Here is a 14341-nt window from a genome sequence, read left to right as displayed (position 1 = left end):
CAATCACCAGACAATAAAATGTAGGCTAGTTTCACCATAACCATAATCACGACTAACCTAATACAAACTAATAAGTGCTCTTTTACAATAATAAACTTTAAAAGAAAATGCACAATATATCAAAATGTAAGAGAAGCCTATTTAAAATGACTTTACATTCTAAAGAAAACTGTGTTTATGAAACAACTATTAATAACAACGAACGCCTTTTATAAATCAATAAAAAAATAAATGGAAATAACTGCTCAGCTAAACTGTGCCCTTTATTTATTGTTTCAACATAAAAGAGCAGCACGCAGAACAATCTAACGGCCCCGGAGCCATACAGTCAACTCTTTTATTTTTGTTTTCATTGAAAAACTGCCCTTATGTCACTGCAGATGATGCTGCGGTAGATCTTTCTGAAACGATGACATCATCCCCCTGGCCTTGGCAGTGGAGCCGAACACACGAAACACACTCCATTTTGGCTCCAGTCCAGAGCGGAGCAGAACGTTCAGTCTCTGATATTCAGAGAGCCAACATGGCGGACAAGTGAGCCGCGGTTTCCTGATTGTTATTGCTTTTGGAGGAAGTATGCCGTGAAGCCCTTTAACGAAAGAAATGCGCCCTCATTGGTTTCCACGGTGTTTACGGAGAGAGAGCCAATCATATGTGCCCGCTGATCCAGGTGATATCCCTCCTACCAGTATCTCCGGAGTAGGTTTATTTTGGTTTACCCCCCGCTCCTGCGCCGCCGCCATTAGAGCCAGTCATATCGGCAACAGAAATGGGAATTCCGGTGTCTAAAACCCTCTAAAACCCGCTTTGATCGGAAGATCGCGGTGGTGTTTGGGGTTTCAGAGGAAGGAGAGGAATAACATGGGTGTTCGGCCGCAGGATATCTCTGCTGTCGCGGTAGATTGTCGGTGCTGAGCTGGATTTGGACCCGATCGGATTGGGTTTCGGTAGGACAGACGTTCGGTTTGCAGAAGGACGAAGTCGGGAACGGCAGTGTTTGCAAACTGAAGTGTGGAGGGCAAAGACAGGTAAGGGCCTTGCCATTTATGTTTTAAAAAATCACTGTAACGTAACAGAATATATGCAACAGGGCAAATGAATCCATATTTTCTCCCAGCTTCCTAATACTCGCGTATAATTCATGTGCATATTTTTAGTGTTTATTTATTTATTTAAGGAAGTGAAAATGTCAGCATACAGGCTAAGCTCAAGTAGCGTGTTTATTTACAGTGCAGATACAAACACTGAAGCTCTTTTATGGTGTTGTTGTAGTTCGGGTAAAATCGACACCTTGGTGTGGAATTCCGAAGCGAGCCGAGAGTGTTTACAATGTAACAGCGCACAGTTTCTACTGGATGCATTTCAGCTGTGTACATTTGAACTTGATACAATGTAAGCAGCGGAAATGCTTCTCGAATTCCATTTATAGCGCCCGTTACAGAGAAACCCCTCTCACCGTTATAAGGTTGCTGTCATGTATAAAGAGGTTATGTGTCAAAAGCCACTGAAATGCCAACATGCACAGCATTTTTGCGGTATTACAGGCGCGTCCAAGCTTTTGGGTTTGACAGCTCGTTATCCAATCTGACAGAATTGAGGTAAAGGTCAAATTTGGACTTTCTCCTTAATAATACATGATCAGAAAGGTATTCTTTGCAAATTGTTAATAGTTAATAAATAACAGATGATGACTATCGAAGATCATTGTTTACAGTTATTATATAGTGCTAATGTTGTTTTCAAGTCATAGCTACTTGCATGCTATTTCAAGCTGAATATTCAAAGTACCATGGTAAACAATATAGGGCGCATGCCACAAGTTGTCACTAAACGAATGTGCAAATAAAACAACTTAACCTCAATTCTGACATTCAAGTAAAGTTGGCTTCAAATTCGCATGTTTGGACTTTTTCCTTAATAATATTTCTGTTTTTTTAGTTTCAAGTATTGTAAATTGCAAGTTGTTAATAGTGAAATCATATTAATGACTATCAACATTGTTCACAGTCAAGTATACAGTGCTAATGGTGTTGTTAAGCCATACTTGCATGCTATTTTAGACTGAATATTCAAAGTGGCCTGGTAAACAAGCCTGTCACAAGTTGTCACTGAATGAAAAAAAAAAAAAAAATTACCTAAATTCTGACCTCCTCAGACTTTTACTGTCATAAAGCAGGACTGATATTGTTGTGTAACATTATTTTAAAATGCTGTTTTTTAATGGGAGACCTAAACAGTAGTGATTGTGTCAGATGAACTCTTAAAAAAAAAATGCTGGGTTGTTGTAACCAAATGTTCAGTCAAATATGGAAACTATTGCATATAGAGTGATTAAGTCATGACTCGTGGGTGTTTTATTAAATATCATTTCACGTTACAAGCGCTATATTGAACACATAATAAAGTACACACAAACTTACTATATATTTATATATATATATATATATATATATATATATATATATATATATATATATATATATCATATAATGATATTAGAGGCGCGTCCATGCTTTTGGGTTGACAGCTCTTTATCCATTATGACAGAATTGAGGTAAAGGTCAAATTTGGACTTTCTTCTCAATAATATAATTTCAGAAAAGTATTGTTTGCGTTTTGTTAATAGTGAAATCATATTTGCAGTCAATGACTATCAAAGTTCAACACTTAGTTCACAGGTAAATAAATAGTGCTATTGCTGTCTTCAAGTCATACTTGCATGCTATTTCAGGCTCAATATTCAAAGTACCATGGTAAACATTATAGGGAGCATGTCACAAGTTGTCACTGAACGAATGTGCGAAGAAAAAAAAAACAACTTCACCTCAATTTTCACATTCACACATTTGGACTTTCTCGTAAATTATATATGTTCAGAAAAGTATTCTTTGCAAATTGTCAATACTGACATCATATTATTGACTATCAAAGTACAACATTGTTCACAGTCAATTAATTCGTAATGTTAAATAAAATTGAATAAAACACAAGATTTGGTGATGGTGATAAAGTCTTGTGTGTTTTATTCAATTTTATTTAACATTACAAATTATAAATTGAACACATTAATACACACAAACAAACTTTATATATATATATAATTTATATGTATATCAACTATATATATTTATATAGTTGATATATGAGTTCAGATGCAAAAAACCTTCAAGTGCTATTTGAAATTTTCTCCTAGAACGAGCAATTTTCTTCAGCCTCCAATTCATTCATTCATTCATTTTCTTGTCGGCTTAGTCCCTTTATTAATCCGGGGTCGCCACAGCAGAATGAACCACCAACTTATCCAGCAAGTTTTTACGCACCGGATGCCCATCTCTGGGGAAACATCCACACACACATTCACAAACACACTCAGACACTACGGACAGGGATGAACACCCGGATTAATAAAGGGACCTAGCCGACAAGAAAATGAATAAATGAATGAATGAAAGTGGATTTACTAAACGCACACACAGGAGCTTGCGTAAAATTCTCATTTTAGAAGAAATTTTCAGATGACATTTAGAGGTTTTTGCATCTGAATACTTCATATGTATATGTGTGTATGTATGTATATATATATATATATATATATATATATATATATATATATATATATATACATATATATATATATATATATATATATATATATATATATATATATATATATACATATTTATATTATAAATAAAATCCTACTATATATAGTATTTATAATAATACATACATTACTGAATTTATTACGTATGGGTTAAGTGACTAAATTATTCATTTTGGCTAAGATCTTATTACATTTTTTCCCACAGAAAATTGTGGCATTTCTTAACTATTCTGAAACGTAACATCAGTATTGTGTAGACTAATAAAAAAAATAATTATACAAACTTTCTAGAAACAATTTTGAATTTATGTCAAAAATGCTTTAAATGTTGTTTTAACATTTTTATTTTAGATTTTTCTGAAATGTTATTTCCGTTTATTATTGCCAGAATAAACAAAAATGAGTGGTATTCATTCATTCATTTTCCTTTGTGTTAGTCTCTGATTTATCAGGAATGATCTGCCAACTATTCCAGAATATGTTTTTACAGAGCGGACACCCTTCCAGCATCAACCCAGTACTGGGAAACACCCGTACCCACTCCCATTCACACTGGCACTCATACACTATGGCCAATTTCATTCATTCATTCATTCATTCATTCATTTTCTTTTCGGCTTAGTCTCTATTAATCAGGGGGCGCCACAGTGCAATGAACCGCCAACTTATCCAGCATATGTTTTACACAGCAGATGCCCTTACAGCTGCAACCCAGCATATACACTCTCACATTCACACTCATACACTACAGTCAATTTAGTTTATTCAATTCACCTATAGTGCATGTGTTTGGACTGTGATGGAAACCGGAGCACCCAGAGGAAACCCACGCCAGCACGGGGAGAACATGCAAACTCCACATGGAAATGCCAATTGACCCAGTCGGGACTCAAACCTCTGACTTTCTTGCTGAGGCAACAGTGCTAACCACTGAGCCCTCGTGCTGCCCTAAATGAGTGTTAGTCAGACATAAATATAAGTGTAGAGAAACTGAAAATTTTCAAGTGGATTTTTTTTACTAGCTGTATATTAAATCCATTACTAAATGTGACTAAATGTGTAAATGTTCAAACCACACTGAACTGAACTTTAACTCTGAAAACTGGACTGAAGCAGTTTCAATGTGCTAAAACTTCCATGTTAAGCTGCTTTGAAATAATCTGCATTGTAAACGTGCTATAGTAATAAACATGAATTAAATTGAACACAGAAGTGCCAAATGCTGTAATACTTCTATGAGGAAAGTCCCTTTTTGGACATATGCCTTGACAATACCATGGTATTTTTTCCACAAGCTGTGTAAATTCTGTGGTATGCGACTCTTATAGTATAACTACCAGATTCATAATATCTCTGCACCATGCTACCACCTTACTACATTCTAGTCAGGGAAATCTAGGCCGTCTCTTTTTTTAAACAAATGTTAATAACCAAAATCTAGTCCAATAACCAAATGAGAGTGTAGGAATGTAGGTCAAAGGATGTGACCGTTTGCCCCAGTGAGCTGGATTCATCTCTGTCAAGCCCACCTGTTTGGACTGTCAGGAATAATCCAGAGTCTTGAACAACTTTCCTGACTAAAAGCCTTTGAGAATAAATGTATTGTGATTGTTTTTGTGCAGAAAATAGAAACTGTTAAGGTCATTCACATCAATTGAAGACAATATAAAGACAAAAATAAAGAGTTCTGTGTCTGTTACTGTATGAAGAGACCTAGAGAAAAGCATCATTCATTATCCTCCGGCTTAGTCCCTTTATTCATCAGGGGTCGCCACAGCGGAATGAACTGCCAACTTATCCAGCATATGTTTTACACATTGTATGCCCTTTCAGCTGCAATCCATCATTGAGAAACACCCATACACACTCATTCACACACTCATACACTACGGCTAATTTAGTCCATTCAAGTCACCTATACCGCATGTCTTTGGACTGTGGGGGAAACCGGAGCACCCGGAGGAAGCCCACGCCAACACTAGGAGAACATGCAAACTCCACACAGAAATGCCAACTGGTCACCATGTCACCCAGAGAAAAGCTTTCATTATCATAATTTTGTCAAACCTTTGCATCGCTTTGCATTAATGTTACAGAATTTTAAACAAATGCATGGTAACATGACAGTCAAAAAAGCGGAAACTGTACAAATACCCCTGCAAAAAGTTAATGCATGTGTTACACTGATTGTATCAGATAGTGATGTTTATATTTAACACATTTAGTTGATTCTTAAAAACAGTTAAAGTCAGAATTAATATTATTTCAACACATTTCTAAGCATAATAGTTTTAATGACTAATTCCCAGTGGTGTAAAGTAATTAATTACAAATACTCAAATTACTGTAATTGAGTAGTTTTTCTCAGGAATTGTAATATATTAAGTCGTTTTTTTATAAATGTGTACTTTTACTTTCCCTTGAGTACATTTTTAGTGAGGTATTGGTACTTTTACTCCACTACTTTCCTTCAACCTGCAGTCTCTATTTTTCCTGGTCTATGGGGATTAGAAAAATCAGTCCTGTGATTCATGTCCAATCAGATGGCACATAGAAGGTAAATCTCATCCTCATGAACTACCTCAAGACATGGGCGATTTAAAATTGCAGAAAACAGTTTGGAAGCATTAAAATGCCCAAGAAGATGTTCAAAATCTTTACATGCATTGACTGTTTAGATGCATGTCACTGATGAGAAGATGACGGATGTTTACTGTATGATGACCAAAATGGACTTAAACACCCAGCAGGCACAAGATGTCAACATGTCGTCAGATTGACATTGTACCCTGACGTCATGGGGTCGTAGCATTTTGTTTGTAAATGAAAATCGGGTTAAAATCAGAATCCAACTTCAGGCCAACGTAAATGTTCAAGGTTCAAACCTAAAACCGACCAAATAAGAACTTCTGATGTTACCACTATGAGATGTTGCATTTCGGTTGCCATAACTGACAAATGAATGTCAGCATTTGACGTCAATATGACGTTGGTTTAAGATGTTGGCTCAACGTTGGATTTTGGTTATTTTCTAACACAACCTTAAATCGAACAAATATCACCATCATTTGACGTCATTATTGGACATCAAAATAACATTGTCCTTAGACGCTGGCTAAACATTGAATTTTGGTCACCTGACATCACAACCTAAATCTAACCTATTATTAATATTATTATCTAATATAAATTATTACCTAATATTAATATTATCTTATGATGTTGTGTTCCTGCTGGACAATAACTACATGCACCACACAGAATGTTACGTTTATACACACATGCACAAATTACATGTAAACGCATCAGACTAACTGCGTAATACTCACTACTCATGAGTACTTTTAAAAGGGCTACTTTTCACTCATACTTTGAGTAATATTCACAACAGATACTTTTACTCTACTTGCACTGCATTTTTAATCAAGTAATGGTACTTTTACTTGAGTATAATTTTTCAGCTGTCTTTCCATCACTGCTAATTTCTAATAATTGATTTCTTTTATCTTTGCCATAATGACATTTATATATTACTAGATTTTTTTAAAGATATTAGTAATCAGCTTAAAGTGACTTTTTAAAGCTTAACTAGGTTAATTAGATTAACTAAGCAAGTAATTAGGTTAAGTAATACAAGTCATTTTATATGATTGGTTTGTTCGGGGGCTAATAATCTTGATATTATATTAAAAACTGCTTTTATTCTAGCCAAAATAAAACAAATGAGTCTTTCTCCAGAAGAAAAAATATTGTAGGAATTACTGTGGAAATGTTTCCTCTGTTAAACATAATTTGGGAAATAATTGAAAAAGAAATTCACAGGAGGTGAATTCAGGTCATTCAAAAACTATTTATTAAAGTGTAAACAAATATACTACAGTGGGGTCCAAATTTAAACTCTTTCAGTAAACAGGGATATTTATCCATTTCTAACAAAGAAGGGATAAAAATAAAACTATCCTTCACTTTTTCTAGGTCACTAATCAAATGTAAGCAAATTTGTGACATCGACCATGTAACTCCTTTGTACAAAAGGTCCATTGAAGCACAAGATGCACTTGGAATATTATCAAGTGTAGCTGCAAAACATGAATAATCAGCTTTTGCATACACTTTAAAACTAAAGGGGGTATTATGATATACACTTTAAAGTTTAAGGTCAGTACCTTTTCATTTGAGAATTTCTTTTTTGGGGGGGGGTAAATGGTTAGGCCTGTCACAATAATCAATATATCAACTTATCGCACAACACATGGATGTGACCTCAATCATTTTTGGTGATGCAATATATAATCGCCCATACCTGTTAAAAACAATTCTAGCCACATTTTAGCTGATTATTCAACATCTTTATCTCTGTTTGAGCTGTCAGTATGGTTAAAAAACACCATAGTATTTACTATTACTATAGTATATTTTCATGTGCTAATAAATGAACTTGGCCCACTGTAAATCCACAAGAGATTTACCCAAAAATAAACATTTGCTCACTATGGGCTCTTTTCAGAAGACGCGTTGAACAGTCATCATTATCTTAAATCCTTTAAAGTTTTTAATATTCAGAAGTTTTAAAAACGTATGAACATTTATATGTATTTCTGTATGTATTTTATCAATTTTCCAAGTGGATGCTGCACACTGGTGGTGGTGACCCCCCTCATGATTGTAAAGCGTTTTGGGTGTATGACCATACACAATAAATGCACTATATCAATACACATTACATACATTACATTACATCATCTTTGCATCATCTTTGCATCAAATTACCATCAAATTACCGCTTGTGTGAGGGGTTTCTAATGTAGCATTTATAGGCCAGGACAGTACATTTGACATTGTTCTCTCTTCTGGCTGCTGTTATCAGTCTCACAATTGTTTTTTTTCCTTTTTCTGCAAGTCTTGATTTTTATTTTTTTTTTTTTATTTACTTAACTATAGCGACTTCCACTACTAAGAAACCCGTAAATGTGAAAAGGGTCCATTTACTCTCACTCAAGTGGTTCTAAACTTTTATATGTTTCTTTATTCTGATAAACATAAATGAGGATATTTTGATGAAAGCTAGAAAGCTGTTACCATTGACTTTCATACAAAACAAATACTATGAAAGTCAATGGTAAGAGGTTTCCAGCTTTCTTCAAAACATTGTGTTCAACAGAAGAAAGACAAATGAAGGTTGAGTAAATGAGGACAGCATTTGAATTTTTGGGTGAACTGTTCCCTTTAACATTGCCAATCAGCATTATTCCTTTCAAACTGAGGACTCGGGGTTTCTGCAGATTTCACTACGTCAAATTTAATACATTTGAAGACCATGAAGAATGAAATTTTAGACTTGCATAAGGCTAAAGGGTTGCATTTTTAATTCTAATGAGTTATTTCTCAGCCGCATATTTTAAATAATGTGTCAAGTTGTTCCCTAGTTGTATAAATACTATAATTTTTCTATTCAATAACTTTAACAAAACTAAATGTATGCACAACAGACTGTTATAATATTAGTTATTAATAGTTTTGCTAAAAGTTTTATAGTGTGTTCAATTGCGTAGCTTTACATAAACAAAGGGAAAGTAAGACCCATTTAAGACGGTTTACCCCACAGTCCAAACACATGGGGCATAGGTGAATTGGATGAACTAAATGGGCTGTAGTGTGTATGAGTGCATGTGTGTAAATGCAAGAGTGTATGTGTGTTTACCAGTACTGGATTGTGGCTGAAAAAGGCATCCGCTGTGCAAAACATATGCCGGAATAGTTGGTGGTTCATTCCGCTGTGGCCACCACTGATAAATAAGGGACTAAGCTGAAGGAAATTGATTAATGAAGATATTATTTCAGTGAATTTAAGACTTTTCAAGGCCCAAATTTAACCCCTCGGGCACCCCTGGAACTAAACTTTGTCTACCTTTTATTACTTTATAGGAGAAACTGGAGCCGCTGTGACTGCAAGCGGGCGAACGCAAGAGAAGAACGGAGAACTGGCGGGCGGGAGGGTGGGGGGGGTGATCAGCTGCGGTGACCGGCCTGAGCGAGGATGACAGATCTGGGCTTGAAGTGGAGCTGTGAGTACTGCACCTACGAGAACTGGCCGTCTGCTATCAAATGCACCATGTGTCGGGCACAAAGGCACAACGCACCCATCATCACAGAGGAACCCTTCAAGAGCAGCTCCAGCCTGGACCCGTCGCTCTGCACCACACAGGGGGGCTCCACCCTGCTCATCTGCCCAGACTCCAGCGCTCGCCCTCGGGTAAGAATCGCCGATGAGCTGCCCGAAACCAGCAGCAAGTGGTCCTGCCACATGTGCACATACCTAAACTGGCCACGTGCTATCCGCTGCACACAGTGTCTAAGTCAAAGGCAGCAGGGATCCCAACAACACAGCCCACTCAGCCCATCAGAAACCCCTCAAACATCAGGATCCAGACCCTCCCCGGTGACCTCTGACCCATGTGAGGAATATAATGACCGTAACCGGCTTAACATGCATGCACAACGTTGGCCGTGCTCGGCGTGCACCTACGAGAACTGGCCAAAGAGTCTCAGGTGTGTGGTGTGCGACCATCCTAAACCCAGCGGCTCACCTGAGACGCCCCAGCAGGATTCGGAGGCGGAAAGTGCAACGTCGCCCTCGATAGTGAACGAGCAGGAGAGGGAGAATGTAAGGACAGCGGGGGGCGGTGGTGGGGGGAGCAGGGGCAGGCTGAGGAAACTGTCTCCGCCCATGTGTAAAGGGCAGGCGGAGGTGAAGATTGAGCTGGCATCGGGAGCGGTGGGCAGCGATAATGAGCAGGAGGCGGACTTTAAAAAGCTTAAACAGATCCGGAATAGGATGAGGAGAAGCGACTGGCTCTTCCTGAACGCCTGTGCTGGTGAGAAATCCGCTCCATTAGTGCCGGATATGGATTCCTCGAAACATTTGGGCACTTAAAGGGATAGTTCACCCAAAATTTTACATTTTGTCATAATTTACTCACACTTTACTTGCTCCAAACTGGTTTTATTTTCTTGTGTTGAATACAAAAGAAGAAATTTGGAATAAAGAAGGAATCCTGTATCTATTGACTTCCGTAGTATTTGTTTCTCCTACTATGAAAGTCAATGGTTACAGGTTTTCAGCCTTCTTCAAAATATCCTCTTTAGTGTTCAACAGAGTAAAGAAACTCGTAAGTGGTTTGGAAACACTTAAAGGAGAGTAAATATTGCGTAAATGTTTATTTTTGGGTGAACTGTCCCTTTAAGGTATGTTTTTAAAATGTGTTTGCATTAGATTGAGTGTCTGCACTCATGCAGGACATCTTTTGTTTGCAAACATGAATTTATCTTGTTCATTTTATTTTAATAAGCTGGTAGTTTTATTCAGATGCCTTTCTCTTTTTTTTTAAACGGCCTATTTGTTTTTTTATCATTTTAAATCATTATGTAGAGCAGGGATGCCCAAACTAGGGCCTGCGGGCCAAAGTTAGCCCATAGTAACCTTTGATGTGGCCCACCATCCCATCTGAGAAGAGAGAGAGAATAATGGGCATGGTTTAGAGGTTGTCATTTAAAATCTAATGCAACCTTTTGTTTGTTTGTTTTATTGTTAAAAGCTAACTGAAATTAAATATTTCAATTAAATAGTGTAAATTAATCAGATCTAGTAATACTGTCACCCGACAGAAAGAGGACAAATCAAGGCAAAGGCAGATTCTGCTTCACTAGTGTATTCATCACTGAACTCCACTGTGTAATAAATGTGATTGGTTATGTTTTTATTGCAATAAGTTATCATTTTAAATGTTTTACTGCATTAGTTAATATGATTTGAAGTCATGTTTTCTATTTATTTTTTAATCTTATGAAATGAATTAGGTAATTACCCATGGCAACTTTAATGTAATATAGCTTGGTATATTTACCTTCAGCCCATGGCTCTCAGTCATATTTGGCTTTTGACCCTTTATACGAAAAAGTTTGGGCACCCCTAATGTAGTGTCTCGCTCTATATTTCACCATTGAAAATTTTGGGGTTCAGTGCAATTTCTTTTTTATTTTTAAGCTCCTGTTGATCAGATTCTGAATTCATTTGATTTAAAAAATCTATATTATGAAAAAATACTAGATTTTCCAATAAGTATTTTCTATTTTCAGATTTTTAATGTAATTTTGGTCCAGTGATGGCAAAACAAAAATATTCTATGATTAATTCAGTTTTTAGTGTCACAAGTTCCCTCTGAAATAATTCAAATATGCTGATTTAGTGCTCAAAAATAATAATTATTAATGATAAAAATCTGCTTAATATTTATTTTGTGCAAACCATGATACATTTCTGGCAGCATTTATTTGAAACACTTTTATGTAACAACGTAAACGCCTTTAATGGCGCTCTTGAGCAATCCATCTGTTTAATCTTTTTTAATTTTTTTATTTATTCATACTAAGTGGCAATTCAAAGTGCTTTACATAAACAAGAATAAAAGACACAATAAAATAAAGTATTAAAAATGATTAAAAACAGATTAAAATGTGTTAAAACGGGTTATAAAAGAATGAAAAAGAAAAGAAGGACATAATAGTGCGATCTGTGGGACGTAGCACGGTGCTCATTCAGTTAAGGCACTGCTAAACAGATGTGTTTTCAGTCTCGATTTGAACGTGCCTAATGTTGGAGCACATCTGATCATTTCTGGAAGCTGAGTCCAGTAGTGGGAGAAAATGTGCTTATATAACTAAGCCATTGCAGAAACTTAAAGTATCAAAATCAGTACTCTGTATCGGCTGATCACAATGACAAGGAATCGGTACTCCGTATCAGCTGAAAAAAATCCTGATTGAAGCATCCCTAATAATCACACATTTCTAGAAAATCCATTGCCTTGACACTTACAATAAGATCTAATGTATTAGCATGAACTAAAACAGAAGAATATTTTGTTTGTGTGTCAACTTTTACTTATTTTAATTCCCTAGAAGTATTGTCCATTGTTAGATAACTAATCTACTTTAAAAGTGTTAACATAGACTAAAGTGTTCTAGAGATTATAAAGCATTGCTTAAGTGTTTAGGATTCATCTACAGCCTCTTTTTGTCTAAGGCTTACACATTGCATTACTTTGATTGGCATGTTTTACTGTGATGTGAAGTGGAAAGTCATAGCTCAGTCTCTTGATATCAGCTGGCATCAAACCTTTATTTTCATCACAAAGCCGGTGGGAGACGCTTTGTGTGTGTGTGTGTGCATGGTTTGATGCAAACTGACAGATATTCTCTCTCTAGGCTCTGCTACTGTAGGGAACACTTCTGTTCGCTTCCTGTATCAGAGTATATATTCATTGATCTCTATCACAGCATCGTTGTCTTCTGGGAAATTCCAATAGCTCCAACAGATCAGTGGGAATCTGTATCTAAATACTCATACAGCAACATCAAAAGCTTGTGACAAAGGGAAATGCACTCACTCGTATTTAACGCCCACTTTTCTCAGGTGTAGTGGAGGGGGATCTGGCCGCCGTGGAGGCGTATAAATCATCCGGCGGTGATATTGCACGTCAGCTCACCGCAGACGAGGTGCGGATTCTAAATCGTCCGTCTGCGTTTGATGCTGGTTTCACGCTGGTGCATCTGGCCATCCGCTTCCAAAGACAGGACATGCTGGCGGTGCTGCTCACAGAGGTCAGTTACACCTGCATACATGAGATCAGAAGAGAGTAATGTTGCAGTATATGTAACCAAAACAAACTGATGTTGCATGGGTATATTTACTATGTTGTGGGTATATAAAATGGGTATATAATATTGATTGTAAATGTATGATTATGAAAGATCGTCATGTGCAAGCATTGGTGTTTAGGGCATCTATTAAAATACACACTATGAGTCTAATTTGAATTTAATTAAGGCTATATGTGCTCACAAAAACCTGTTTATCAGGAAAACTGTCTTTTGAACACTTACAGTGTCTATCGGTCGGCTAGATCTGCCAGTGTTTATGTATTCACAATGGTATGAACCATTATAGGAATGTATTTATTTTGATTATTTTTATCATTAACATAACTGTTAAAAATACAGGTCGGTGCAAACTGTTTTCCACTATTTAAACAGAAGACCCACCACATATCTTGTTTTTACATTCATCAATGTCAAGGTCAAACCACCCCAAAACCCCCCTGTAATTCAAACCCTGTATATATTACAGTATTAATACAATTTCACCACAATTAATACAATTGACTTGGTCTGTTTGGAAAAAAAATCATAATTTTAGATTGATTGGGTTGATTTTGTTAAAAGGGAAAGCATCTGCATTAAATATAATAAACAAATTGCAAGCACAGATAAACACAATAGGGCAGAAAGCCTAATGAAATAAATACTGCTTTAGGGTTTTCTTGAATAGTCAAATGTAAAATAACACAGGACAGTCCACATTGTTTAAATAAACACAAATCTTTATTTAAGCTACACACTTCTAGCTCTAATTTTAATGTGCAGATTGCTTTAAACTTGAAATGCTTACACAGTCACAAACCTGAAAGGATTGTTTACCCATAAATTATAGTTTCCTCACCATTCACTCACACTGTTTCTAAATGCACTGAAAAAAAGTGTTGCATGCAGAACTGTTGTAAACAATTTATTTGTGTTCAACTTAATTTGTTTAAATTCAGCCCAAATAAATTGTTTACAACCACTTAACGTAAAAAAATTTAGTAAATCCAAGGAATCATCTTTGAATATTTTTTTTCA

The 14341-nt window shown here is 36.2% G+C and overlaps 1 protein-coding gene across 2 annotated transcripts in view; it reads left to right on the top strand.

The window, feature by feature from the left end:
• Nucleotides 1–699: 699 nt before the first annotated feature.
• The window catches only part of zranb1b (zinc finger, RAN-binding domain containing 1b), a 33848-nt gene continuing 20206 nt past the window's right edge, over nucleotides 700–14341 (top strand). The window contains exons 1-3 of one of the 2 annotated variants that reach the window (XM_005158595.6): nucleotides 700–1028; nucleotides 9530–10479; nucleotides 13077–13264. In XM_005158595.6, the coding sequence (XP_005158652.1) occupies nucleotides 9642–10479; nucleotides 13077–13264 (1026 nt within the window). In that variant the 5' untranslated portion in view covers nucleotides 700–1028; nucleotides 9530–9641. Of the gene's footprint in view, nucleotides 1029–9529; nucleotides 10480–13076; nucleotides 13265–14341 lie in introns of those variants that run through there. The other variant, NM_001077768.1, reaches the window with a different exon arrangement.

The sequence above is a fragment of the Danio rerio genome, chromosome 17 (assembly GCF_049306965.1).
Source record: "Danio rerio strain Tuebingen ecotype United States chromosome 17, GRCz12tu, whole genome shotgun sequence".
NCBI classification, from domain to species: domain Eukaryota; kingdom Metazoa; phylum Chordata; class Actinopteri; order Cypriniformes; family Danionidae; genus Danio; species Danio rerio.
This window is presented reverse-complemented; position numbering and strand designations above follow the sequence as displayed.